The sequence below is a fragment of the Dipodomys ordii genome, unplaced genomic scaffold (assembly GCF_000151885.1).
Source record: "Dipodomys ordii isolate 6190 unplaced genomic scaffold, Dord_2.0 Scaffold94, whole genome shotgun sequence".
NCBI lineage: Eukaryota > Metazoa > Chordata > Mammalia > Rodentia > Heteromyidae > Dipodomys > Dipodomys ordii.
The window spans coordinates 9,056,585-9,084,578 of record NW_012267310.1 but is presented as its reverse complement, the minus strand read 5'-3'; the positions used below and the strand labels follow the sequence as shown (position 1 = coordinate 9,084,578).

At 41.4% G+C, this 27,994-nt stretch overlaps 1 protein-coding gene across 4 annotated transcripts in view; it reads right to left on the bottom strand.

Annotated features, from left to right (window-relative positions):
• Gk (glycerol kinase) overlaps positions 1-22,569 on the bottom strand; it is a 93,641-nt gene extending 71,072 nt beyond the window's left edge. For all 4 annotated transcript variants that reach the window (XM_013026508.1, XM_013026507.1, XM_013026509.1 and 1 more), the window contains exons 1-3: positions 22,368-22,569; positions 7,235-7,308; positions 4,961-5,067 (exon numbers count right to left, since the gene is read on the bottom strand). In XM_013026508.1, coding sequence (XP_012881962.1) covers positions 4,961-5,067; positions 7,235-7,308; positions 22,368-22,445 — 259 coding nt within the window. In that variant the 5' untranslated portion in view covers positions 22,446-22,569. The remainder of the gene's footprint in view (positions 1-4,960; positions 5,068-7,234; positions 7,309-22,367) is intronic.
• Positions 22,570-27,994: the final 5,425 nt, after the last annotated feature.

The following is a 27,994-nucleotide window of genomic DNA, read 5'->3' as shown; positions in this document are numbered from 1 at the left end:
ATATATTTGGGTTTTCAAATTCTCCTCTCTAGTTCATTCATTTAGAGGCATATGAATGTTAAATGTATAAAAAACACACATTTCATTGTCCATAGTCTTGCATTAACAGATTTCACAATCAATATGAATTGATGCTTTTCTGTATATACCAGTACTGGGACCTAAACTCAGCAACTCTCAATCTCTTGGCTTTTTTCCCTCAAGGATGAGGATCTACCACTTGAGCCATACTCCTACTACTGAATTTTTGCTGGTTATAGGGATAAGTCTCACTATGTTCAGCTGGGTTTTGAACCTCAATCCACAGATTTCAGCCTCCTGAGCTAGGATTACAGGCATAAACCACCAACACCATTACAAATTGTTCTTGTAGCTACCAAGCCCATACTGTACCAACATATTCAGTAATAATATTAAACTAGTAAAAACTAACATCTAAAACCTCTGGTTAAATTTTGTTAAAAGTGCTTGTAAAAGCTTATAATCAGCTGGGTGCCAGTGATTCACACTTGTAACCCTAGCTACTGCAGAGGCTGAGATCTGAGGATCATGGTTCTAGCCAGCCTGGGTAGCAAAGTCCACTCTTATTTCCATATAACCATTCAAAAGCTGGAAGTGGTATGGTGGCTCAAAGTGGTAGAGTGCTAGCCTTGAGCAGGCCCTGAGTTCAAACCCCAAAATGGACTTTAAAAAAAAAGGTTATAACCAGCTAGGCACAGCAGCACACATTGAGATCCCAGTACTCAGGAGACTGAGGCAGGAAGATTACTGAGTTCATGGCCAGTCTTGGGCTACAAAGCCAGACTCTGTCTCAAATTAAATAAAAATCTCACAAAAATTATTACAACAGTTAAAAAATAATATACATAGAACTGGCTAGGCGCCAATGGCTCATACCTATATCCTAACTACTCAGGAGGCTGAGATCTGAAGATCATGATTCAAAGCCAGCCAGGGCAGAAAAGTCTCCATGACACTTTTTTCTCCAATTAACCACTGAAAAAGCAGAAGTGGTGCTGTGGCTCAAGTGGTAGAGCACTAGCCTTGAGCACAAAGATGCACAGGAACAGCACCCAGGCCCTGAGTTCAAGCCCTACAAATGATACAAAAAAAGAAGACTTATAAGACACTAATAATTGTTGTGTTGGTAGCATTATGTGAATCCTTTAAAAAATAAAAATAAGGGCTGGGTGCTGGTGGCTCATGCCTGTATTCTTAGCTACTGAGGAGGCTGAGAGGATTCTGGTTCCACTTTAGCCCAAGCAGGAAAGTCCATGAGACTCTTATCTCCACTAAACTACAAAAACAACAACAACAACAAAACAAAACAAAACCCCCCAAAAAGCTGGAAGTGGAGCTGTGGCTCAAGTTGTAGAACTCTAGCTTTAAGCACAAAAGCTCAGGGACAATGTCCCAGGCCCAGTGTTGTTAAAATCCTAGGACCAGCCCACTTCCCCACCCCCCCAAAAAAAGGAAAGAAAGAAAATTAGACTGGGCATAGAGCTCAGTGGGTAAGGCACTTAGCATGCTAAGGGCACTCGGTTTGATCCCTAGTATTGACATAAATCCATTGATCACAGTGAAAACACATTTTAGAAAAAAGAAAAACCTTAAAAGTACACAGCAAAGTGAAAATTGTAGAGCTAGGATTATAGGCTTGAGCCACTGATGCCTGGTGTGTTTTAATTTTAGAAGCATTGCTCCTGGTGATCTGAAATCAAGGAACTTTTAACAGATGAAACCAACTAAAACCAATGAATCAGGAATTTGTTACAGAAATATAACCCTAAGGATGTCAAAAACTATTAATGAATATCAGGTAAGAGTGTAAATGATACTACTTTTCAATTAGCAAAGGAAATATTTGAAATGTAGGAATTATAAACTAAAATACTTTGGGATATTATCATCAGTGTGTCTCAAAAAAAACAAAAAGGAGGCACAGGTCTAAGAATTCAGGAACTGTACTTGAACAGCTCTGCCAGTAAACAGTTTTATGACCTGCAGTAAGTCTCCTTCCCTCATTACAACTCCTAAAGAGAGTTAGTTACTTCAGATGATGGGAAGATCTTTTATAGCTTGAACTGTTTGGGATCTAGCATTCTATTTAGGAAATTGGCAATGCAAATTTAATAAATTACTGAGGAAAAATTAGTGCAACTGGCCTGGTACAGAAGGACTTGTAAGATGTTTTCACCCTTGGCCATAGGCTGGTAGCTGTAGAAAAAGAGGTACTCGGTCACTTTGGCTCACATATGGGTTTTATACTGGCCAACCTAAAGAGAGCTATGTGTGAATTCTTGACAACCAGGTAGTGCAAACCAAAAAGAAGTCACTTAGGTAGGAGTTGTATGTCATCTTCACAGATAACACACACACACACACACACACACACACACACACACACACACACACACGGAGAAACAGAAACATTGGAGAAATAGGAAGAGATCGATTAGAATACCTCATATACATGTGTTGAAATGCCACAATGAATTCCTCCCTTGTATAGCTAATATGTGATAATAAAAAATGAAAAAAATATGGTGCCCAAGTAGGTCCAGAAAGACAATACATTTGCAGCCCACCTTACCTATAAGCAAAGTAGAACATCATTGCCATGTTAAACTACTCTGGACTCTTACATTTTTGAACGTGGATAGCTTAGGCAATGTTATTTGGCTGTACTTTTTAGACTCTAGGAATAGCTCAAGGAAATGATCACTGGGGTATACAAGTCTTCTAAATTTTAGTAACTGCAATACTAAAAGAAGTTTGAAAGGCAGGATTAATATGCATATGATATTAAGAATTAACAAAAGAGGATGGGAGCCAAGGACTCATGATTGTAATCCTAGCTACTCAGGAGACTGAGCTGTAAAGATCATTGTTTGAAGTCAGCCTTAGAAGACAAACTTGAAAGACTCTTACATCCAGCTAACTACCAAAAGGCTGAAAGTGGAGGTGAAATTCAAGTGGTAGACCATTAGCCTTGAGAGAAAAAAGCTAAGCAAGAGTATGAAACCCTGAGTTTGATCCCACAATCACCACAACAATCAATAAATTGACAAACTGTTCCTAGGTGTTTTCTTTTTTAAAAATCTGTAATAATAAATGGGGGTAAATAATATTAAAATGTAGCTACGTATGAAGATAGCATAAGGAATCTCACTAATAGCTCCTGAAGGATAAGGATTGTGGGGAAACAAGGAGAGGGGGGGTAGTCTGATTAAAGTATTATATGTGTATGTGAGAAAGTGTGGTGAAATTCTTTTGTACAATATATGCCAAAAAAGGAATGACAGGAAAGTAAAACAGGCTTTATGAGGAGGCAGTATCAGCTGGGGTTGGGAGAACAAAATGGAGAGGGTGAGTAATGGTGAATATGTTCAAAGTACTTTATATGCATGTATGAAAGCAGAATAATGAAATCTGCTGAAATTGCTTTAAAAGGGTGAAATTGGGATGAGAGAGTGATAGTGAGAATGATCGTGAGTGAGTACATGGTACGCATGCATAGAGATATCACAATGGAAAAGTTATACAATTAATGCATGCTAATAAAAATCTTAAAAAATCTGTGATAACAGAAATAACTACATTATTGCTGATTTTCCATTTATTTGTGATCAGTGGATTCTTATTATTACTATTCCTTCTTCTGTGGATTTGCTGAAATGAAATATTGATTATGAAAGTTTCTGTTTAAGCTTAAATACATTTTACTGATACAAATACAAGGAAGTCTCTGGTAAGTCATATAGCTATGACAATATGAAAGTGGCCCACTGTTTCAAATAATAATAACGAAAACAAGCTATAACAATAAGCTATAAAGAGAGAGCAGCTGCCTCTCTAGGCAGTCTTTATTCTGTTATATCAATATTGGGTGACTGGAATATTTTATCTCCCCATTTAAATGAAAAACAAAATGTACATAAATACCCCCATTAAAACTACTAAGAATATAGAGAGCTCTGTAACAATTGCATACTTTCAAGTAAGTATTTTGAGGAAAGTTTGCAATTGTAGCATTTGGATTTCAAGCTCCCTTCCCCCACCTCATTCCAATTCTTCCCTTAATTAAGGCATCCTCATCTATTCCAGTGCCAGTAAAAAATAGAGGGCATCTCTTCTTACCTCACTGATCTATTACCATGAGCAGTGGTACTTCTTCCCCTCCTTCATGCAATTGTTGCACTTCCACAGTAGCCACTGGTCTCCCAGTGTCCACACTTATGCCATTACAGTCCACTTTCAACTTAGCAGTTAGGGACTTGTACTTAAACTGCAAGTCAAGTTCTGCTGCCTGGCTTAGAACCTTCTCATGGCTCCCTGTGATACTAACAGCCAAACGCATAATCATAGCTGACAAGCCCCTACACCTATCTACTTCTCCAATTTCAGTTCCTGTTGAAAACTTTGTGCCCACTCCCACTTGCACCTTAACCTTCTTTTACTAAACTTTTGACATGCTGCCCTTCTTTCTGATCCAAAATGGACCCAATTTATATTCTCAAATCAGGGCCGTTGCCTGTGCTGCTTCCTTTTCTTCCATCTCTTCCCCTCCATAGCTGCCTAGCTGATGCCTTTTGGCCTTTAAATCTCAGCAAATGTCATCTCCTGAGAGAGGCATTTCCAGACCACTGAATGTGAAGTAACTGCCTCTAAGCACTCCATTCAGTTTTTTAAAACGATTTCCGCCTGGAACTTGTGACTATCTGAAATTAGCTTGTATTTGTCACATTTAAGCTCGTCTCACCCTCATCAAGATTAAATATTCATAAGAACAGAGACCTAATCGTGTTCACTATTGACTCCTTAAGTTCTCTCAGCAATGGCTGGCATGGACTAAAATGGCTGGCATGGACTAAGCACTTGGTTATGAACTGAAAGAATAAATTAGTGAATGTGATGGAGAGTCATACCAGATAAGCAAAAGATAGGCTCTTAAAAATACCTTTTATGTTGGAAATATCGATATTGAGCTGTCCAAGTTTCTCGCATGTTTTCTCTATACACTCATAGACAGACTGAAGAATTTCCTTTGGGTCTTGTTCTACCCATCTTTGAACAAAAGAATGTATAGCATTAGTCTACAAGAAATCAATACAAAAGTAACTTAATTCTATAGAAATTTTCACTTATATAGGCTTTCTTGGAAGGATGGTAGAAACCAGCAGGAAAGGGGAGTCTAACAAAGAAGGTGAATTAGGAAGAATTTGGTTAAAGTAGAGCTGTAGTTCAAGTGGTACAGTACTAGCCTTGAGGACAAATGCTAAGAAACAGTGCCCAGGCCCTGAGTTCAAGCCCCAGGACCCATATAAAAAAAGGAAGGATGATAAAGGAGAGGTGGAGATGAATTTGATAGGGTACATTGTATATATGTATGGAAATGTCACGAAAACCCTCCCTGTATAACTAGTATATGTCAATAAAAGCCTTTTTAAAATGTTTTATTAAAATTTAGGAAACATTTTAACCTCCTTCTAATAACTATTTCTCTAGATAAGTGATTGATCTAAATTTTCAGACTGAGTCTCAGAGCAATTTTGGTAAGGTATTAGCAACTCAGAAGCATAAAGGCTAATAATAAATGAGACGAGCTGTCTTGGAGAATTAAACTGATTTAAGGAAACCCAAAAGTAGAAGCAACCCAAACTACAAAATTCTACTCAAAGATCTGAAAACCGCAATGAAAATTCAAGTGTCTTTCTTCCCTGTCTTCCTCAAGCCTGGCTAAATGTTTCCTTTTCCTTAATAAGTTCTATCACTAAATTCTCTTTTCAAACCCCAATCTCCTATTTCTAATCCACACAAGTCTTAGTTATCCTTGTTCTAAATAGAGGATTCAGGCCTATGATGTCATTTGAATGCTACTAACATATAAAAAGCTTATAGGGACTCTATTTAAAAATCAGAGAACTAGGCTGGGATGTAGCTCAATGGCAAAGCCATTACTTAGCAAGTCCAATGTCCTGGGTTCATTCTTCAGTACCAAAAAAAGAAAAAACAATTAAAAATCAGAGAACTAAAGTCAGGCACCAGTGTCTCATGCCTGTAATCCTAGCTACTCAGGAGGCTGAGATTTGAGGATCATGGTTCAAAGCCAGCCCAGGCAGGAAAGTTCGTGAGACTCATCTCCAATAAACCACCAGAAAACTAGAAGTGGTACTGTGGCTCAAGTGGTAGAGCACTAGCCTTGAGCTGAAGAGCTGGCCCAGATTTCAAGTCCCACAACCAACAACAACAAAAACTCAAGAGAACTGCTTTCATGAAAAGATAATCAATCGTATGAATACACCTATGCAACAAACAACTTAGAACTTAGAAGAGTATTTCTATCAATCCAGAAGGCTTTTTCATGTTCCTTTCAGGTCAGTCACAAATGCCATAGGAAATCACTTTATTGATTTCTACTGTTCTAGATTAGTTTGCTCTATTCTTAAATTTCAGATAAATGGAGCCACAGAGTATGTACTGCTGTGTACGTTTTCCATTATCTATCAAAGCAATGAGATTTATTCATACTGTATCTACTCACTTTCTAAAAATGCTGAATAGTATTCCACTATAACCTGTTCCATAATGATAGACATGAGTGGTTTTCAGTTTGGAGCTATTATAAGTAAAATAGCTATAAATATCCATATGAAAGCCTTTCAGTGACTATCTCCATTCAATTTGTTTGGGATAAATTTCTGCTGCTGCAGGTGTGTGTTTAATTTTTATACAAAAGTACCATATAGTTTTCAAGGTGTTTTATCAGAAATATCTTTAAATTTTAAATCAATATGCTCAAAATCATATTTAATTGCTATTACTACACATGAACACTATTCTCAAAAAGGATGATTATTTTTGTATTAGATATGTGAATTTCTTCAATAAACCCTTTCATTTAAAAAATTTAGACTCGAGTAAAACATCACTTTGGCAATAATAGGGATGCAAATATTAATGACTTCAAAGTTAACAAAGAACTTTGGATATTTAATATTCTTTTGCTATCCTTTATCCATTACTGTCCTGTACTGTTATTGAATTCTCAAGTCACCAATTACCCACATATTTTTGCTGAACTACTGAGTTATTGCTTCTTTTCTTGACCAATCCGAGTCCCTCAAGTCTTCTCAAGAGAGTGGCCAAATTTACTTCACAAATCCACAGAGCATGTGGGTAAAATGAATCAATAAGCCTGACATGTCTTTACGTATTAAATTAGGCAACATACCCTTCTCTTGGGAATTCCTGTTTTATTTCCACTTGATGATGACTAAGAAGTTCAGCTGTTTTTGAATTGAAAACCTGGGAGAGGGGGAAAACACATTTAATATTACATTTAAAATGTAGGTAGAGCAGTGTTAGTGGCTCACGCCTGATTTGTAATCCTAGCTACTCAGGAGGCTGAGATCTCATGGTTCAAAGCTAGCCCTGGCAGGAAAGCCCATGAGACTCATGTCCCATAAACCACCAATAAACTGGAAGTGGTGCTGTGACTCAAGTAGAAGAACACTAGCCTTGAGCTGAAGAGCTGAAGGACAGCACCCAGGCGAAAAGCCCCATGACTGTGGTGTATACCTACCATCACATCACTGGGGAGACAGATTTCAGACTTTAATCTCAAACAATAAGAACAAAATGCTAGGCACAGGGTGGCTCTAACCTGTAATCCTAGCTACAAGGAGGCAGAGATCTGACCATTGCTATTGCTATACAAGACCAGCCTAGACAGAAAGGTTCATAAGAACTCTTATTAACAATTAACTACTCAAAAAAAGCAAAGACCTGGAGCTGTGGCTCAAGTGCCAGAGTGCTAGCCTTGAGCAAAAAGGCTCAAAAAAAGGAGAAATTATTATTTTTTTGTCAGTTGTGGGGCTTGAACTCTGGGCCTGGGCGCTGTCCTTATGCTCTTCAGCTCAAGGCGAGTGCTCTACCACTTGAGCCACAGCACCATTTCCAGTTTTCTAGTGGTTTATTGGATGTAAGAGTTTCACGGACTTTCCTGTCCTGGCTGGCTTTGAACCATGATCCTCAGATCTCAGCCTCCTGAGTAGCTAGGATTACAGGTGTGAGCCACTGGCAACCGGCTGAGAAATTATTTTTGCTTACATCAATCATCTCTTTTGCAGGTAGTAGAACATGAACTCAGGGCATTGGTGCTGTCCCTGAGCTCCTTTGCTCAAAGCTAGCATTCAACCACTTTGAGCCACAGCTCCACTTCCATTTTTCTGGTGGTGAATTGGAGACAAGAGTCTCACGGGGGCTGGGAAGGTGGCTGGGAAGGTGGCTCAATGGTAGAGTGACTGCCTTACATGCATGAGGCCCTGGGTTCAATTCCTCAGCTCCACATAAAACAGTGGGTAAAAAGCTGGAATTGGAGCTGTGGCTCAAGTGGTAGAGTGCTAGCCTTGAGCTGAAGAGCTGAGGGACAGTGCCCAGGCCTAGAGGTCAGGCTCCACAACTGACAAAAAAAAGTCTCACAAATTTTCCTGCCCTGTCTGGCTTTGAACAGCAATCCTCAGATCTCAGGGTTCTGAGTAGCTAGGATTACAGGTCTGAGCCACCAGTGCAAACAATTTTTTGTCAGTCTTGGGTCTTGAACTCTGGGAACTCTGGGCCTGCGCGCTGTCCCTCAGCTCTTCAGCTCAAGGCAAGTGCTCTACCACTTGAGCCACAGCGCCACTTCTGGTTTTCTGATGGTTTATTGGAGATAAGAGTCTCACGGACTTTCCTTCCTGGGCTGGCTTTGAACCCGATCCTCAGATCTCAGCCTCCTGAGCGGCTAGGATTATAGGTGCGAGCCACTGGCGCCCAACTCAATTTATTTTTAAATAAAAACAAACCTATGCACATTAAGAGGAAAATCCTCCTTTCTTTTTGTTCCAGTTGTGGGGCTTGAACTCAGGGCCTAAACCCTGTCCCTGAGCCTTTGTGCTCAAGGCTAGCACTCTACCACTTGAGCCACAGTGCCAGTTCTGGTTTTTGAGTGGTTAATTAAAGATAAGATTTTCATGGGGTTGGGTGCCCAGAGCTCACACCTGTAATCCTAGCTACACAGGAGGCTGAGATCTGAGGATCTCTGAGGATTGAGGTTTAAAGCCAGCTGGGGCAGGAAAGTGTATGAGACTCTTATTTCCAATTAACCACCAGAAAACCGGAAGTGGTGCTATGGCTCAAGTGGTAGAGCACTTGTCTTGAGCTGAAGAGCTGAGGGACAGCGTCCAGGCCCTGAGTTCAAGCCCCACAACCAAGAAAAAAAAAGATTCTCAAGGGGACTTTTCTGCCCTGGCTGGCTTTGAACTGATCTCAGCCTCTCAAGTAGCTAGGATTACAGGAGTGAGCCACCGGTGCCTGGCTAAATCCTTATTTCTAAATAAACCAAACAGATTCTCTAGTTGCAGGCAAATACTCAAGCAATTAGCAATATACATTTCCGGAACAGGAATAACAAAGAAAGCTGACATTATACTAATGGTGATGGCAGAGGTTCCATTTTCCATTCATCTTAGATGCACAGACAGGGTCATATGATGCTCAGGCAGGGATGCACAGTGTGTACATTCCTTTGAAGGGAAATCCAGTGATGCTTCTAGCTCTTATAAAAGGAAAATAGAGCCCTGTCAGCAGGGAGAGAGGTATACACAGGCCCCATCCAGCTCTCTCCAGGCCCTCTCTGTGAAACCTTTGTCACAAAGGCTGACCCTCAATGTAAAACTCAAAATCAAAGGATGAAAACTAGAAAATTAGTTAAGTGCTATACAATGTCCCATATTTTAAATTCTACTTACTAATACTTTTTTAAAAAATTAGCAACAATTTATATATATGAGATAGTATCTACACATTAGTGCCAATGCCTATTTTAGTTTACATTAACTCTCCAAATCATTGTAATTATAGCAGTGATGTCATTTCCAATTAGTTGAGAAAGTGTTTCCATGCCTAGATTTCATATGAGGAAAAAAAAATCACTTTGAACACAAACCAAGAATAGAAAACACTGAAATGTTGCCTCTCTTTTTTTTTTTTTTTTTTTTTATGTGGTGCTGAGGAATCGAACCCAGGGCCTCAGGCATGCAAGGCAAGCGCTTTAACCACTGAGCCACCTTCCCAGCCCTCTTTTGTCCTCACTATACATATTTCCTTTCCTAAATAAAATAAAAAATAATGAGAGGCTGGGATGTGGCTTAATGGTAGAGTGCTTGACTAGCATTCATGCAGCCCTGGGTTTAATTCCTCAGTACCACATACACAGAAAAAGCCAGAAGTGGTGTTGTGGCTCAAGTGGTAGAGTGCTAGCCTTGAGTTCAAGTCCCAGGACTGGCAAAACAAAATAATGAAACCAAAAGGAAAAATTCTGGCATCCCCTGAGAAGATAAAGTATTTATCTTACAACGCAAAGTTGACACATGAATGAATTATAAGTACCTGGCAGAGCTGGGTAGATGTCTCGTGCCTACAATCCTAGTTACTCAGGAGGCTAACATTTGAGGATTGTGACTAAAAGCCAGCCCAGGCAAGAAATCCAGGAGACTCTTATCTCCAGTTAACCACCAAAAAAGCCAAGTAAGTAAAGCTGTGGCTCAAGTGGTAGAGCACCAGCAAAAATACTTAAGAGACAACACCCATGTCCTGAGTTCAAGCCCTAGGACCGGCATACACACACCCAAAAAAGGTGCTTGGCAGAACACCATGTCATACACTGATGACAACTTAGCATTCAAGTTCTGTCTTATTTCCAGAAGTGTGTTTTGAATTTGTGCTCAAATAAATACTTGTTGAAGGTCTAAAAAATATGGTCCACTACCAGCACTTATTAGGAGAAGCATTATCAAATAAAATAAGCAAGGCAACAGGTGGCAGATAAACTCTGATACAGTAATATCAATTTTTTTTGTAGGTCCCTCAGTTCTTAAGCTCATGGCAAGCACTCTACCACTTGAACCACAGCACCACTTCCAGTTTTCTGGTGGTTAACTGGAGATAAGAGTCTCACAGACTTTCCTGCCTGGGCTGGCTCTGAACTGCGATCCTCAGATCTTAGCTTTCTGAGTAGCCAGGATTACAGGTGTGAGCCACCAGCACTGGCCAGTTATATCATTTTATATTACTATTGCTGTATTATTGTGTTACTATTTCCCCATGGTTTCAGTTCTCTAAGAGTTAAGAAATGAAGTATACCTGCTTGCTAACTAGATTCTCGAATACCTCAATAGTAAACCCATGTGAGTCTATATGCACAGGGTAAGTCCCTCTTCCATCACTTCCCATTTTAACAAGGCGAACTTCAGGATCCTCATTCTCAACATGAATCCATAAGGCCTTTGGTACAGGCACACAAAAGAAAAAGAATTCAGGAAAATTCTATATTTGTACTTACAACATGAAGGCATACAATCACATAGTATTTGGACCTACCAGGACGAAGAGGCCTAGATCTCCTTGTTTCCTTAGAGCTCTGACACTTAGGAGAAGATGGCTACCAATTTTAGGTATTTGAGATATGGCCTAAGTACCACTCCGAAGTTTGTGGGACAGCTTATATGGTATGATATGCTTAGAGTTCACAACTTTCCATCTGTAGCACTGTCCAACAGAAATATGGTACAAGCCAAATATATAATTTTGTAAGCTAATAAAAAGAAACTGGTAAAAATCAAGTTTGATAACACATTTGATTCAAATACAAATAATCATTTCAACGAGTGATTAAATATTATATAACATTAATAAGATCATTTACTTTTTTCTTGTCATATGTGGAACAAATGTTTAATAATACCAGAAATAATGATGTAACAATCATTATTGTACCTGTATATATACACCCATTTGAGATCTTTCACCTATAAAATATTAACTTTTTGAAATCTAGTATGCACACACAGTCTACCTCAATTTTTTTGGAGTACAACAATGGGTTTCAGCTGGTAGTACCAGCTGTCTCCCTCCCTCCTTTTTCTCCCTCTCCTTCCTTCCTTCCTCCCTCCCTCCCTACCTCTCTCCCTCCCTTCTTCCCTCCTTCCCTTCCTTCCTTCCTAACTTCCTTCTGTGGTTTGAACTCAGGGACTGTGCTTGCTCAGTTTGCTTTTTCCTGTGGCACTCTACCACTTTAGCCACTCCTCTAGTCCTAGCTCTACTCCTGCACTAGCCACATTCAAATAGCTAGTGGCTATTGTATTGGTGAGCAAAGTTCTAGAGTACACATAAACAATGAAACCGAGGTCTTCTGCATGTTAAGTCTCGTGAATTCTACCTACAGATGGACAAAAGCACAAGAGTCCAGTGGGGTTGGGATGGTAGCTCATAGAAGGGCCTCTCTCATAGGCTTGAGGCTCTGGATTTGATTCTCAACATTGTCAACAACAAACATTAATGATGTTTCTACAAGGTTTTATAATAGAGGGTAATTGACCCCACATAAAACCACATTACGAAGTAGCAAGAGCAAGAATGCTAGTTATTTTATCAAGTAGATATTAAATGCCATTGTCAAGCGGGGTATTATGATGCACCTGTAATCACAGCACTCAGGAAGCTAAAGCAGGAGATAGGTGAGTTCAAGGCCAGCCTAGGGTACATAGTGAGAGCCTGTCCCAAAAGAAATAAACAAAAAAGACAAAATGAACTAGATGCTTGAGATACTGTGGTCCAACATTTTCAAAACATGCTTCCTACATCTTTAGGACTCTTCAGAAGCTAAGATAGAGGAAGAGACACCTCCAGCTGAGATCAGGACCCAATTTCTACAGTTTACCAGGTCAGCTTCCAGATTTAAATTCTTCCAGAAAAGAGATTAACAAAGGTGAAAACAAAATGACACCACCAACTGAAACCCAGGGCCCTAACATAAGTAGTACTCTCATATGTGTAAATCAAAAAGCAAGAGCTCAGACAATACTGACAAACAAAGATCCAGGTTTACAGACTGTCAACTCAGTGCTTTTCAGCTCAAAAATCATACTAATACCAATCGTGATTTTTTTAATCCATTAAATGTAGCAGATGCAGAAAAAAATCTTATAACATAGTTAACAGGACAATGAAGAGGAGAAAAGATATCTAACACAGGCATGTGTTAACTTTTAAACTAAGAGTAAGTAGGGCAGAAGTGAGTTCACGAATGACAAGGGTACATGTATATGGTGTAGAGGCAAGCAAAGGTGCACACTGGTAGCTACAGCTGCTAAAATAGGATTAGAAGGAGACTAGGCTGGGCCAAACATAACCATCATGTATTCTGAGCCCATTGCTAGGAGCAGTTACCCTGTGAGGCCCCTAATTCTAATCTAGTTGGTATCCCTGGAATTTTACTGAAATAAGCCTTCAAAACAGCCTCTTTGGGGAGGTAGTTACCAGTGAGACTGGCAAGAATGTCTAATAAAGAAGAATGAAGCCTGGGGAATATGGCTCAATAGTAAAGTGCTTGCTTAGCATGCATGAAGCCCTGGGTTCCATTCCTCAGTACCACATAAACAGAAAAAGCCAGAAATGGCACTGTGGCTCAAGTGGTAGAGTGCTAGCCTTGAGCAAAAGTAGCTCAGGGACAGTGCCCTGGCCCTGAGTTCAAGCCCCAGGACTGGCAAAAAGATGATGAATATGGTCTACATAGTTTGTTGGCATGTATGAAAATAAAAAAAAAAAACCTGTTGAAATTTATTAAGAAGGGAAGTAAGGGCTAAGGGACACTGGTAGATAAGGTCAGATTGAATGGGATACATTGTATACATGCATTTAAATGAAACTACTCTAGCATACAACTAATGCAACTAATGCATGCTAACTAGAAAAAAAAGAGCCGAATGCTGGTGGCTCATGCCTATAATCCAAACTACTCCAGAAGCTGAGATTTGAGGCTGGCAGTTCCAAGCCAGACCAGACAGAAAATTCTATGAGACTCTTATTTCCAATTAATGGCTAAAAAGCCAGAAATGGAGCTTTGGTTCAAGTGGTAGAATGCTAGCCTTGAGCAAAAAAAAGCTAAAGGACAGTACCCAGGCCCTGATTTTAAGCCCTAGTACAGAAAAAGAAAGAAAGAAAGAGAGAGAGAGAGAGAGAGAGAGAGAGGGGGGGGGGGGGGGGGGGGGAGAGGGAGGAAGGGAGGAAGGGAGGAAGGGAGGGAGGGAGGGAGGGAGTGAGGAAGGAGAGAAAGAGAGAGAGGGAAAGAGAGAGGGAGAAAGAGAAAGAGAGAAAGAAAGAAAGAAAAGAAAGAAAGAAGAAAAAGAGAGGGGGGAGGGAGGGACAGAGAGAGGGAAGGAAGGGTATTAGATAAGATCCTTGCTGGGCTGGGAATGTGGCTTAGTGGTATTGCTGGCCTAGCATGCATGAAGCCCTGGATTCGATTCCTTAGTACCACAAAAACAGAAAAGGCCGGAAGTGGTGCTGTGGCTCAAGTGGTAGAGCACTAGCCTTGAGCACAGAGAGGCTCAGGGACAGAGCCCAGGCCCCAGGCCTGGCCAAAAAAAAAAAAGATCCTTACTTTCTGAATTCCAAGTGAGTGCTAATGTCCTCAAACACGATGAGAGGACTCAAGGCTGGCTTCTCTGATATCCTGCTGCACAATAATTGCACTGAACGAGCTCTTTTCTCTTATGGCTTCATTTTGGACAAGGCACGCTTTAGACATATGTGAATGATGTGTACAGAATAGAAAAGTGAGGCTGGACCAGAGGTATGGCTCAAGTGGTAGAGCAACTACCTAATAAGCATGAAACTCCGAGTTCAAAACCTAGTATGGCCAAAAAAAAAAAAGAATAGTAAAAAGAAAATTAAACTCCAAGTCAAAACTGTTTTAAGCTGGGCACTGGTGGCTCATGCCTGTAATCCTAGCTACTCAGGAGTTTGAGATCTATCTGGGGATCATGGTTTGAAGCCAGCCAGGGCAGGAAAGTCTGTGAGAATTATCTTCAATAAACTACTCAGAAAAAGCCAGAAGCAGTGCTGTGGCTCAAGTGGTAGGGCTCTAGCACTGAGCCCAAAAAGGCTCAGGGACAGTGCCTAGGCCCTGAGTTCAAGCCCTGGAATAAGCAAAAAAGTTTTTTAAACACTGCTGAAATATTTCAATGTATGCATTCTGTTTTATAAGGAGTCAAGGAGAGATATAAATACTCTCCTTACTACATGTCCATAAGTTTGTCTCACTCATCTTATGACTAATTTAGCCAGCCCCTGATAAACATGCACATTCACTTCCCTACCCATGTGATTTCCCCAATGGCCAACTCTTTTATGGTACACTAAAATTCACTATGAGATAAGACATAATCCAGGAATGTAAACTCTGCCTTTAGAACACCATGATACTACATAAAAATATGCATGACCAAGAATAAAAATACTTGCCACAAATTCATTGCATTGCCAGTTGGACCAGAAACAGCTTAATTATATCTTTCAACAAGTCATAAAAGAAGACATAGCAAATGGCCTGCTTTTGTCTTACAAAAAGGAAGTTGTATTAAATAGCATATGCATCTAATATAGTTATGGTTGTAAACTCCACATTTTCTCAGACCCTCCAGGTCTTCCAATTTAGGTTATTACCTCTGAGTCCCCTGGGTTCCTTAATGCTGAGAGGGAGTCGTGTAATAAGTACCCAGTATATGACTGTGGGGAAGTAGACACTGCCCTGCCCCCAAGCTCAAAATTGAAAGCTCTTAACTTAAAAGCTTATGATAAAATGAAGAGCAGATGGCAATTCTCTGATGAGAATGTATTCATACCATGTTGAAAAATGAAATGGGCAAGAAAACAAGCCAGTATAGTAGGAAGAAAATAAACCATAAAATGATCCCAACTTTATAGTTATCAGAAGAGTGGCCTCACTCTACCTATGAGCCAATTGAGTTTTGACCAAATTTGCTGTTCCATAGGCTGGGAATATGGCTCAGTGGTAGAGTGCTTGCCTAGCATGCATGAAGCCCTGGGTTCAATTCCTCAGTACCACATACACAGACAAAGCCAGAAGTGGTGCTGTGGCTCAAGTGGTAGAGTGCTAGCCTTGAGCAAAAGAAGCTCTGGGGCAGTGCCAAGGCCCTGAGTTCAAGCCCCAGGACTGGCAAAAACAAACAAAAAAACCCAAAAACAAATTTGCTGCTCCTTTTTCCCTGACCCATAATGGGTGCTAAATAAATGTGTGTTGAATAAATGAAAGAAAGCAAGAAAGGAAGGAAGGAGAGGAAATCTATCCATAAGCTTTATGAGATCTCTAAGTATGATGAGACAACCAGGGCCACGGCAGTGTTTCTTGCCAACACAAGCACAGAACTACAATTCTACTCATTCTTCATATACACTGGTTGTCGGAACAAACTGATTATGCAACCATTATTCATGGTGACACACCTGAGTCCTACCCAGGAGCCACTGAATCTGAGTCATAAGGTGATCATAACCTGCAGTACTTATTCAAAGCAACATTTTTCCTATCTGGTTGAAACCAATTTGTAAGTCTGTTTTTCTTGGCAAACAATCATTTGTGACCATAATCCCATAATCAGAGCTGACTCTTGATAGGCTGGAAGACATCCCTCCCACAATTTCTCTTCTTTTCACTGAACTTCAGGCAGCTGAATAGCCAGAGGCAGTACTTAGGGGGACTGGTTTCAGAGTAGGACAGACCTAGACTTGAATCGCAGTTCTACCAGTTACTCTGACCTTAGGCCCAGTCCCCACTCAGTCTCATCATTTGTGTAAAAAAGTAAAGTCTACCAATAGCACTAATGCCATCTACATCACATTAAATGGAATAATGCTGAAAAAGCTCTCAAAACAATACCTGACACATTTCAAGTCCCAAAACAATACCTGACACATTTCAAGTCCCAACATATACCCAGCCTCATTGTTAACACCCAACTTAATGGAAGAAAATTAAGTTACTAAATACAAGGAGGAAATTCACAGTTGAAGCTGAAAGTTTTGTTTCATAAAGGAATGTCCCCTCCTTAAAACCTGTTACACTAATTCTCTTTCCAAGAAGTTCCTACTCTGCAGTATGAGTAATTATGTGCCAACCCCAGTTCACTTTCCTATCAGACAAGTTGGACGTTTTCCTCTAGTACAAAACACATGCATAGGGTCCTGAAACTTAATTCAACAACTCAGTGAAGAAAAAAAATGTGCTCTAAATTGCAGTTTTACCACTTAAAGCAAAGAAATTAGTTATGTACACTCAAGTCAGGAGGTTCTCTGATATTCTTGGCAAGGTAAGAGAAAACCAGAATTAAAAATCAGTTGACCTATTAACGAAAACAATCTAATTGATAAAGAAGTATAAAGCGCCAGGCATCGGTGGCTCCCGCCTGTAATCCTAGCTACTCAGGAGTCTGAGATCTGAGGATCACAGTTCAAAGCCAGCCCAGACAGTAAAGTCCTTGAGACTCTTATCTCCAATAAACCACCAGAAAACTGGAAGTGGTGCTGTGGCTCAAGTGGTAGAGCGCTCGGTAGAGCGCTTGCCTCAAGCTGAAGAGCGCAGGGAAAGCCCCCAAGCCCAAAATTCAAGCCCCACGACTGACAAAAAAAGGAAGTATAAAGCAGCATTTGTCATGTTGATCAAAATGTTTTAAGAAGACAAAGATGAAAAAGACACTCAGGAATCTGAAACAGGAGAATTGAGAGTTGAAGGTCAGTCTGGGCTAGAGTTAGACCTAGTCTCAAAACAAAGGAAAATAATGATTCCTTAGTCCACTCTTCCTATTTCTGTATACATTTAAATTTGTGACAGTAAGTTTTTTAAATAACAAAATACAAAACTGTATGTTAGCGAGGCACCAATTGCTCACGCCTGTAATCCTAGCTACGCAGGGGGCTGAGATCTGAGGATCGTGCTTCAAAGCCAGCCTGGGCAGCAAAGTCCATGAGACTCATCTCCAGTTAACCATCAGAAAATGGGAAATGGTGCTGTGGCTCAAGTGGTAGAGCACTCTCCTTGAGCTGAAGAGCTGAGGGACAATGCCCAGGCACAGAGTTCAAGCCCCATGACCGACAAAAAAAAAAAAAAGCTGTTGCCTGAATAAACACAATATCCAGGAAATTACAAAGACATAAATAGGTCATATATAGTAGGCATACAATTATAATGCAGGGAAAAGGTGATGAGAGCTATGAATAGCAATAATCATGGTATAAAAAGTGGTATCAGGCTGGGCACTGGTGGCTCATGCCTGTAATCCTAGCTACTCAAAAGACTGAGATCTAAGAATCATGATTTGAAGCCAGTCCTGCAGGAAAGTCTGTGAGACTCTTTTTTTTCAATAAACTATTTAGAATAGGCCAGAAATGTCACTGTGGCTCAAATGATAGAGTGCTAGCCTTGAACACAAAGAGGCTCAGGAACAGTGCCCAGGCCCTGAGTTCAAGCCACAGGACCAGCAAAAAAAGCAGTGTTATTAGAAAGGATAGACATGTGGCAAAAGGTCTGAGGAAAACTACTAATAGATGACAGTCAAACTACTCTTAGGGACAGAACAGTACTGAGATATTGGAAATAGGAAGGGAGGAGGCATTCCCCTCAGAAGAAAGAGTAATTCATTTACTCCTTATAAAGGAAACTATTACTGCTAACAGAGAAAAAGGGAGACAAAAATCTTGGACAGGTTATTGGCTTGGTGTAAGGTAAATATGCAAACTGAATGAATTATTTCTTGAAATCATGTGACTATTTTTACCTTTATAAGATTCCTATTTACACTGTTGCCTTTCCTAAGGTACAAGTGTATCTCTTGATAGCAATCGCCTTGCAATGGAATTACTTATTCAGCAAATGTCTTACCTGCATTTCATGCAGAGTGGTGTAGCAACTTCTTTCCTTATAACCAAAGGCCAAAAAAAAAAAAACCCTCACTAAACAATTCCCAAGCTTTTTTCTACTTTTTTTTTACTTCCCAAAGGATCTCAAAGTCTTTTTGGTGTTTGTGCCTGTATTGGGTCTTGAACTAAGGGCTTAGGCTGTTCCTTAATTTTGTTTGGTCCAAGCTGCCATTCTACTACTTGAGCCACAGATCCAGTTTGATTTTTTTTCTGGTTAATTGAACATAAAAAGTCTCCAGGACTTTCCCACCTTTGAAATGTTATTCCCAGATGTAGCCTCTTGAGAAGCCAGGATTACAGGCTTGAGCCAGCAGAACCCTGCAAGGATGTCAGTCTTTTACCTACTTATGAAGACAGAATTTCATAGTGGTTTCTCAAGAAGCAGACAACTTTACTTATAACTTTTTACACACCATTCTCAGTATGATAGGAATCTTTTGAACTAGAGCTTACTCACTGAGATCATGCCCTACAGACCAGCAAACAGAACCCAGTGTTTGAACAAAAGATTGTGGCACTGTGAAGCTGAGCAATTCCTTCTCTATCAAGAAAGGTGATTGCCTTCAGTTGCCAGAATCTCAGAGGCCAGGAGCAACCTGTAGTGGATAAAGATTACCAGACAATAGACAGCAATAATAAAGAAACTACAACAAAAAGCAAGCACTTTCAGGTGGCTCCTAAAAAGTTATAAACTATTTTACCTACTTTTATATAGGGCAAAGGATATAAAAACTTGAGAACGTCATTCTTGGTTTGACCCCCACAGTGCTTTATGAATTAGCTTCCATAGCTTAAGAGCTGAAAGATTTCATTCCAACTTCTAAATTACCAGAGAATTAGCAGTACTGGGGTTTGAATTTAGGGCCTCTGGCTCGCCAATCACTTGAGAGCCACACCCCTAGCTCCTTTTGTTTTCATTATTTTTCAAATAGGATCTCACTTTTTGCTCAGGCTGGCTTGAATGAACCACAAATCTCTTATTTATACTTTTTTATCTGGTCGTTGGGCTTGAACTCTGGGCCTGGGAGCTGTCTCTGAGCTCTTCAGCTCAGAGGGCTCTACCACTTGAGCCACAGTGCCACTTCCGGTCTTCTGGTGGTTAATTGGAGATAAGAGTCTCATGGGCTTCCTTGCCTGGGCTGGCTTTGAAACTCGATCCTCAGATCTCAGCCTCCTGAGTAGCTAGGATTACAGGCGTAAGCCACCTGCACCTGCCTTATTTATACTTCTTATAGCTGAGGTGACAAGCATGTACCATGGTTGCATGAGCTTTCCTTGGTTGAGATTGCCCTAAGGACTTATTGTCGCCTCCAAGTACTATCATCCCCATCTGCTTCCTGAGTACATATTATTATAGTTGTGAGCTGCTACCAGCTTTCCTTACTTAAAAGAATAAAAAGATCTGCTATCCCTGGGCTTGTCTTCCAGATTAACAGCTACTGTCATTCTCTCCTATTATATACTACTCTCCAGTCTACTCAGCTCCTACATTTGTGTGCGCAGTTCCTGAATATGGTTTTAAAAATAAATGCACATGGCTCATGCCTGGTAATCAGGAGGCTCACAAGATTTAGATCAACACTGCAAGTTCCAGGCCAGAATGGTTCATATGAAGACCCTATCTCAAAAAAATTCAACCACAGTTGGGACGATGACAATGGTAATATATTTTATGTACCAAACAAATCCAGTTGGGTGGACTTTCTTATAATTTAGGATTACTTTATACATGAATATAAGGCAAAATGAAATCTACCTTAAGAGGTTAAAACAAACAATTTAGAGCCAGGCCCAGGTGGCTCATGCCAGTAACCCTAGCTATTCAGGATGCTGAGATATGAGGATCACAGTTCAAAGCCAGCTTGGGCAAGAAAGTTCCTGAGACTTGCATCTCCAATAATCTATTCAGAAAAAGACAGAAGTGGTGCTGTAGATCAAGGGGTAGAGTGCTAGCCTTGAGCAAAGAAGCTTTGGGACAGAGCCCAGGCCCGGAGTTCAAGCCCCAGGACCAACAAAAATAATTGTAACAATTTAAGATGTGTGGAACTATGTCTTGGCAGCTCAAACCAGGATTAAATCACTGAAATTAAAACTATAACTGTACTGAAAGTATATAAATGTATTGAAAGTGTCTCAGTTTAGACATGGGAGATAGGTATCTGGATCAAACCACAAATGAAGTTTTAGGCAAATGCCAGCTAAACATAGAAAATGCAATATATATGGGCTGGGAAGGTGGCTCAGTGGGAGAGTGCTTGCCTTGCATGCATGAGGCCCTGGGTTCCATTCCTCAGCACCACATGAGCAAAAAAAAAGCCAGAAGTGGCACTGTGGCTCAAGTGGTAAAGTGCTAGCCTTGAGCTACAGAGCTGAGGGACAGCACCCAGGCCTAGATTCAGGCCCCACAACCGACCCAAAATAAAATACAATACATATGCAATACATATATGCATACAGACTGTAAAGGTGGGCTAAGCTGGTAGCTCAGTGGTAGAGTGCCTGCCTAGCATTCTCAAGGTCCTGGATTCAAACCCCAGCACCACAAAACAGGTAAAACAAGGGGGAAAATGTGAGATAAAGAAAAAGGAGCTAAATAATCACTAAATACTTCCATCAACTTTTACTAATGTTCATTTAAATCTACTTTTAAATGCTCTTACTGCCCACAAAAGGATGACACGGTGGTTCTAAGGTGTTGGACTTAAATAAACATCATAAACACAATGATCTATCACTTTAAGCACAAGTTTCCTAATTATACAAAAGTAACCGGCAGCGAATTGCTTAAATGGCACCGTTTTCTAGTAAAACCCCACTGTCATGCACGGTAAATAAAAACAGACATAGAATTCCCCTGTCTCGGTATGATTGGAAACAAACGGAGAGGCACAGTATTTGTAAAGGACAAAGTACCCAAACTGAGATTGTCGACTCTTCTAAACGAATCATTCTGGAGGAGAAAAAAAGAAGCAGGGCTCCTAAGTCATTTCTGCCACCCCCTCAGCCTTCTCCTCTCTGCAGTTTCTGTGAGCGAGCATGACAATGCAGCATCACGGCAAGACTTAGTTCTTTCTACTGCTTAAAAGGACGCTGTGTTGGGCTACCACAGCCGTGACACAGCTTTCCCTCCATCCAAGGACGTCCTGTGTCTCACAGGCCAAACGCTTGTGGGGAAGCCGGCGGTAGCGGTCAGTGTGACCACCTGTCCCCTGCTGCACGCGGACCGCTCTGCGTGGATGCTCGGAGAATTCCCAATCTGTTTGGGGGGGGCGGGGGACAACAAAAATCCTCCCCATTAGCACGTGGTCTGCCTCCCCAACCCAGGCTGCGGCGACTGCTGAACTCGGCTGCAGGGGTCTTGGAAGGCCAAAATTGCCCCAACCCCAGGCAGGGTGGCCCTAGCATTGCAAATCCCTCTGTGGCCTTCCTCCTTTCCTTACCCAGCAGCCAGGGACCGTAAGAGGGGCGGGGTGAGAACACAACAGCCAGCCCTTCTGAACCCGATCTCCCGGTGCAGACTCTGCGCCTCCTTATATGTCACCCAGGCTCACCAAAAAACGTGTCGAGCTGGTACCCTGGTCCACTGCCCCCACCAACGGCCCCAAAACTGCTTTCTTCGCGGCTGCCATGAAACCACCTTTAGGTCGATGTACAATTTGGCCGGTCTCCTGGATGACCGTGGCCGGCTGGGAAACAGCAAGCAGTCAAACACGAGGGCGAGGCTGCGCGGGGAGGCTGAAGGCTCTGACCGCGTTTCAGGCAGCCCCTTTACCCGCGCGGAGCCTTCTCACCCCGCCCCTCCAGCCCAGACCCCGCCCCTCCCGCGTTCCCTAGGGCTTCGGGGGCGTGGCGGGGGGGGGCGCTGTCTTCCAGGCTGCCCAATGAGCAAAAGCAGAAAAAAAAGGCCCACAGTTCGGACATTCACAGGGCGGTGAGACGCTACGGGGGCGGGTCTGGGGCGCAGTGGAGGATGTGCCCGGCGCAGTAGGTCACGTGGAGGAGGCTAGGGTGCGGAAAGCCTTTGCTGGGCTGCGGCTCTGGCTCAGCGGAGCTGTAGCTGCATATTAGCCTTAAGCGCCTCTGGCCCTTAGGAAAAAAAACTCCCGTACACCCGCACCCTGGGGCTCACGCCTGTGGGTGAGTCCCCAAACGCAGAACTGTTTGTTCCGTCCGGTAGGTTGGGCAGAGCCCAACGTGAGTGACAGCGTGAAGCCACCCGAGCCCGGCCTTCCCGCGCTTCCCACGCCCCACCCAACTCCCCGCGTTAGGCCCCAGTTAATAATAGTAATAATCTCTTTTACAGGGACTGATCCCAGGTGAGACCAATTGAAGTAACACGCGAACCCCTCACCTTTGCAGGTTTTTCAGGGACAAGGTATGCGGAAGTTCTTTAGCATTCAAGGAAAACACTGGAAAAAAAATCAACCTCCCCAAATCCCTCAATTGACCAACCAGGCAGAAGGCGTCAGGCACCTCCCAGGCTGACGCACCCCAGCTCGGGGCTTGGCTTTCCTCGGGTGTCCCCACCCCCACACGCAATTTCCGCTCACTTTATTAACTGCTCTGACCTGCTGGAGAAGAAAGAGATTCTTCCTTGACCTTGAATTTACCTTGTGAAGATCCTTTTCAGTCACGAGTTCTGCAGGCTTGTAAACTTTAGACCTACAGGGCAAAATAGCTTTCAAAATAACCTATTGCTTTTTAATGTATAGGTATGCGTGCCAGTTTATTTCATATTCAATGCCTATAAACATGTTAATATATGTTGATATACAGGAATCATCATATATATTTCCATGCTATGCAGTCTGGGTTGTTATTCTAAAGCATATCATTTTTAATTGCTAATTGAATACTCACTGAATATATTTTATTACTTGCCAATTTCCAAAGCACTCCATTATTCCCTCTTTTTTAAAAAAATTAATTTTATTGTAAACATGCTGTACAGATGGGTTATAGTACATGAGTAAGATAATGAGTACATTTCCTTATTCCCACTCAATTTGTCATCACTTTCCCACATCTCACAGTGTTTTGGAATTTAGACCTCCGCCCTCACTTTGTCCACTCTTTGTTTACAGTACATACATAGTTTTACTACATTTGTTAGGAAGGCATAGTCTACGTACCTATCAGTTCTTGGTATTTCAAATAAGGTCTGCTTGTGGAGATACTGATTCTGTAACTATGGCTAAATTGGCTTGCTTTAAGATAAGGAATATGAGTCAGTGCTAGTGAAGTTCCTGGAAGCACAAGGGAGGCAGACAGACATATATAGTAAGCAAAAATTAAGGAATTAGGCAACTTACCTCTAAAAACTATGAAAGGCATTAATTGATGAATGACATAAATAAAGGTTTTCCTGGTTCTAGAAGTCAGTAAAACAAAAGAACCAAACTTAGCACATAGAAACATTTTTTTTTTAAATCCTGACCATGTTTGAACTTTGACATACTTTTGTATCAGATTCTAACAGGGCAGCAAATTATTTGTTAGCAGCACAGTGGGGATCAGACTTCATTTATTTCAGAATAAGTACACTAGAAATCCTTGAATTTATTGATCATGTGATTCCTACAACAGTGTGTGTCCTACATCCCCACTCCTTTCACCAAGACAAAACTGAAAAGCTGAAATATGATTTAAATATTCAGTAATTGCAGGTAAAGATAAGAGGAAGGATCCTATGTGGATGAGGCTAGTCAGCCTAGCTCTGTTCCAAAGGCTTCCTATTACCCTAAATATATAATAGATCAATACATCTATTTCCATTTTTCCTTTTTTTGTTGTTGTTGTTCATGGGGTTTGAACTCTGGGCCTGGGCACTATCCCTGAGCTCTTTGGCTCCAAATGAGCGCTCTACCACTTGAGTCACAGTGCCACTTCAAATTAATTGAAGATAAGAGTCTCGAGGTGCTGGGAAGGTGGCTCAGTGGTAGAGTGCTTGCCTTGCATGCAGAAAGCCCTGGCTTTGATTCCTCAGCACCACATAAGCAGAGAAAGCCGAAGTGGTACTGTGGCTCAAGTGGTAGACTGCTAGCCTTGAGCTGAAGAGCTGAGGGACAACACCCAGGCCCAGAGTTCAAGCCCCATAACAGACCAAAGAAAAAAAGAGTCACTCATACGTTCCTGCCAGGGCTGGCTTTGAACTGCGATCCTCAGCTCTCAGACTCCTGAGTAGCGAGGATTACAGGCATAAGCCACAGGTGCCCAGCTTCTTTTCCTTTTAGAATTAACGTCTTTGGCGTGCCCTTTCTCATCCTTTTAAATCCCCAGTGGAAAACTAAATGTAAAAAAAAACTAAATGTAAAAATGAATAATAGATACTCTTTCTGTTTTTCATGCTACTAATGAGACAGAGTTGCAAGTAACAATGAGTTACAGGAAATATATGATACATAGTTTTGAGACCAGCCAAACTCTTGTGGAAGAACCAGGAATAGAATTTCAGTTTTCTGACATCAAATCTAGTGCTGTGTACAGCAGCCTGAATGAACAGAAGTGGAAGGGATTTAAAAATAAAAAGAGATGATGTGCTGGAAATGTGACTTAGTGATAGATTGCTTGCCTAGCATGCATGAAGCCCTAGGTTCGATTCTTCAGTACCACATAAACAGAAAAGGCCAGAAGTGGGGTTGTGGCTCAAATGGTAGAGCTTTAGCCTTGAGCTGAAGAGCTGAGGGACAGCGCCCAGACCCAGAGTTTAAGCCCCATGACTGACGAAAAAAAAAAAAAGATAAGAAATAAAAACAGATGAAAAGGAAGAAAGATAGGATGCTGGTACACCTCAATGTCCATACCACCCATGTCAGATCGGAAGGCAAAGCACTGGAAGAAACACTAGACTGGAAATGTAGGAATCTTGGTCTGATCTTGGCTCTGCCATTTAGCATGTAATATTTGTGACCTTAAGTTTACTCATTCTTCCCATGGTTTGCTTTTGCTCATTTGGAAAATAGGGAAAATGTCACTGACACTGACGTGGACGGGTTAACATGAGACTTAACTGGTGCAATGCCCATGTCCGCTGTCCAAGTGGCACAGTTAATCAGGGAATAAAGATGCAGTTTGGGGTTGGAACTGTGGCTCAGGTGGTGAAGTTGCTTGCCTAGAAAGTGCAAGGCCTGGAGTTCAAACCCTAGTAGACCTCTCCCCCTTAAAAATGCAGTTTTAGAGCTGGTGCTGGTGGCTCATGTCTGTAATCCTAGGCACATAGGAGGCTGAGATCTGAGGTTCATGGTTCAAAGCCAGCCTGAGTGGAAAGTCCCTTATACTCTTTTTTTCCCAGTCCTGGAGCTGGAACTCAGGGCCTGGGTACTATTCAAGAGCTTTTTTTGCTCAAAGCTAGCACTCTACCATTTGAGCTTTTTCTGGATTTTTCTATTGAACCCAGGGTTTCATGCATGCTAGGCAAGCGCTCTACCACTAAGCCACATTCCCAGCCCCCTGATATTTCCACTTCACCACCAGAAAACTAGAAGTAGGGCTGTGGCTCAAAGTGATAGAGTGCTAGCTTTGATGGAAAAAGCTCAGAGGACAGTGCCAAGGCCCTGAGTTCGAGCCTCATGACTGACAAAAATTAGAAAAAAGAGAGAGAAAGAAAAAAATGTCAAGGAAGGAAGGGAGGGAAACATTAGGTCTGCCTAGGTACACACCCATGGCCATTAACAAATGTTTCAAAGGCTTATTTCATTGCATTAAAGAGGAAGGGGAGAGAGGGCTGTTTTCCTGGGCAGACCTAACAGGAAGGAGTAAGGCAAGGAGGAAAGAAGGAAGGCAGAGAGGGAAGGAAGGAGGAAGGAGAGAGAAAAATGAAAATGAACCTTATTTAATAAATGAATGTTTCTCATGCTAAGCACAAACACCAAGTCAGTTCTAGTTTTAGTTCATGAATATTGTAGAAATATCCTCCAATAAGTATGTTAATATTTATTATTGCATTATATTATACATATTATGTTATTATATTATTGTTTTTATTATGTTTATTCTAGTTATTCTAATGTTATTATATTAATGTTTATTGTTATAATGGAGGAAGAGAAAAAGAAAGAAAGAAAGAAAAAGAAAAGGAGGAATTGCTCATCATAAGTACTCAAGAAGTGGAAATGTGAGGATCAATGTTCAAACCCCATCCTGGGAAGACAAATTTGAGAGATTATTATGTCCAATTACCAACAAAAAGTCAATGGTAGAGCACCAGCCATGAGAGGAAAAAACCAAGACCCTGTGTTAAACCTCCCTCCCCTCCCCGCCCCCCTGCCCCAACCAAACACAACACAGCAGAAGTGAAGGCCTGAAACCAAGGTCCTTCTTGCAAATTACTGAAGTATCTTTGATGGATATCTGCTTTGTTCTCCTAATTCCACGTTGGTCCCCTCTCAGCCCATTCTTTTTTTTAATAAGTTTTTTTTATTGTGAAAATACTATACAGAGAGGTTACAGTTACATGAGTAAGTTTTTTATTGTGAAAATACCATACAGAGAGGTTAACAGTTACATGAGCAAGGTAATGAATACATTTCTTATCAAGCATTGTTGCCTCCTCCTTTGTTTTTCCCCTACCATCCCTTTTCTCCCACCTCCACAACTACACTCCCCCCCCATGCCTCCCCTCCTAAATTGTATTTTTCAACACCAGTGTCTGGTACATCTCATTGTTGCAATGGGTCAACCTGTATCCCTCTTCTTTTTATGTATCCAAAGACCCTATATGAAGGACTTTCCTCTCCCTTCTTTGACCCATTCTTTCTATATCCAAAGATGGAATATGAAGGCTTGACTCCCATCCTGTTTTCCCAGGTACATACAGACATCAAGCAAGCTACCAAAGATATGTGCAGATTGCCTGCTTCAGTCAGGGCAATCTACCTAAGGCTGGCTGTAAACATTCCATTGTGAGCCCAACCCAAAAGCCCCCACCTCCCTAGACCTATAAGGGCTTTTACATTAACCACTGCCTCCTTGCTCATAAAAACCCAACTCCTGTCTGATCTCCTTACACACTCTCCAAGCACACAGGAAGGCTGTACCCTGGCTGCTATATCTCAATAAACAGTCCTCACCTATGGAAGAATCCGGCCTGTTTCCTTCCTTTCTCCTCCATTTTCCTAACAATCTTTTTTTACTTGCTAGTCCTTCGGCTTGAACTCAGGGCCTGGACGCTGTCCTTCAG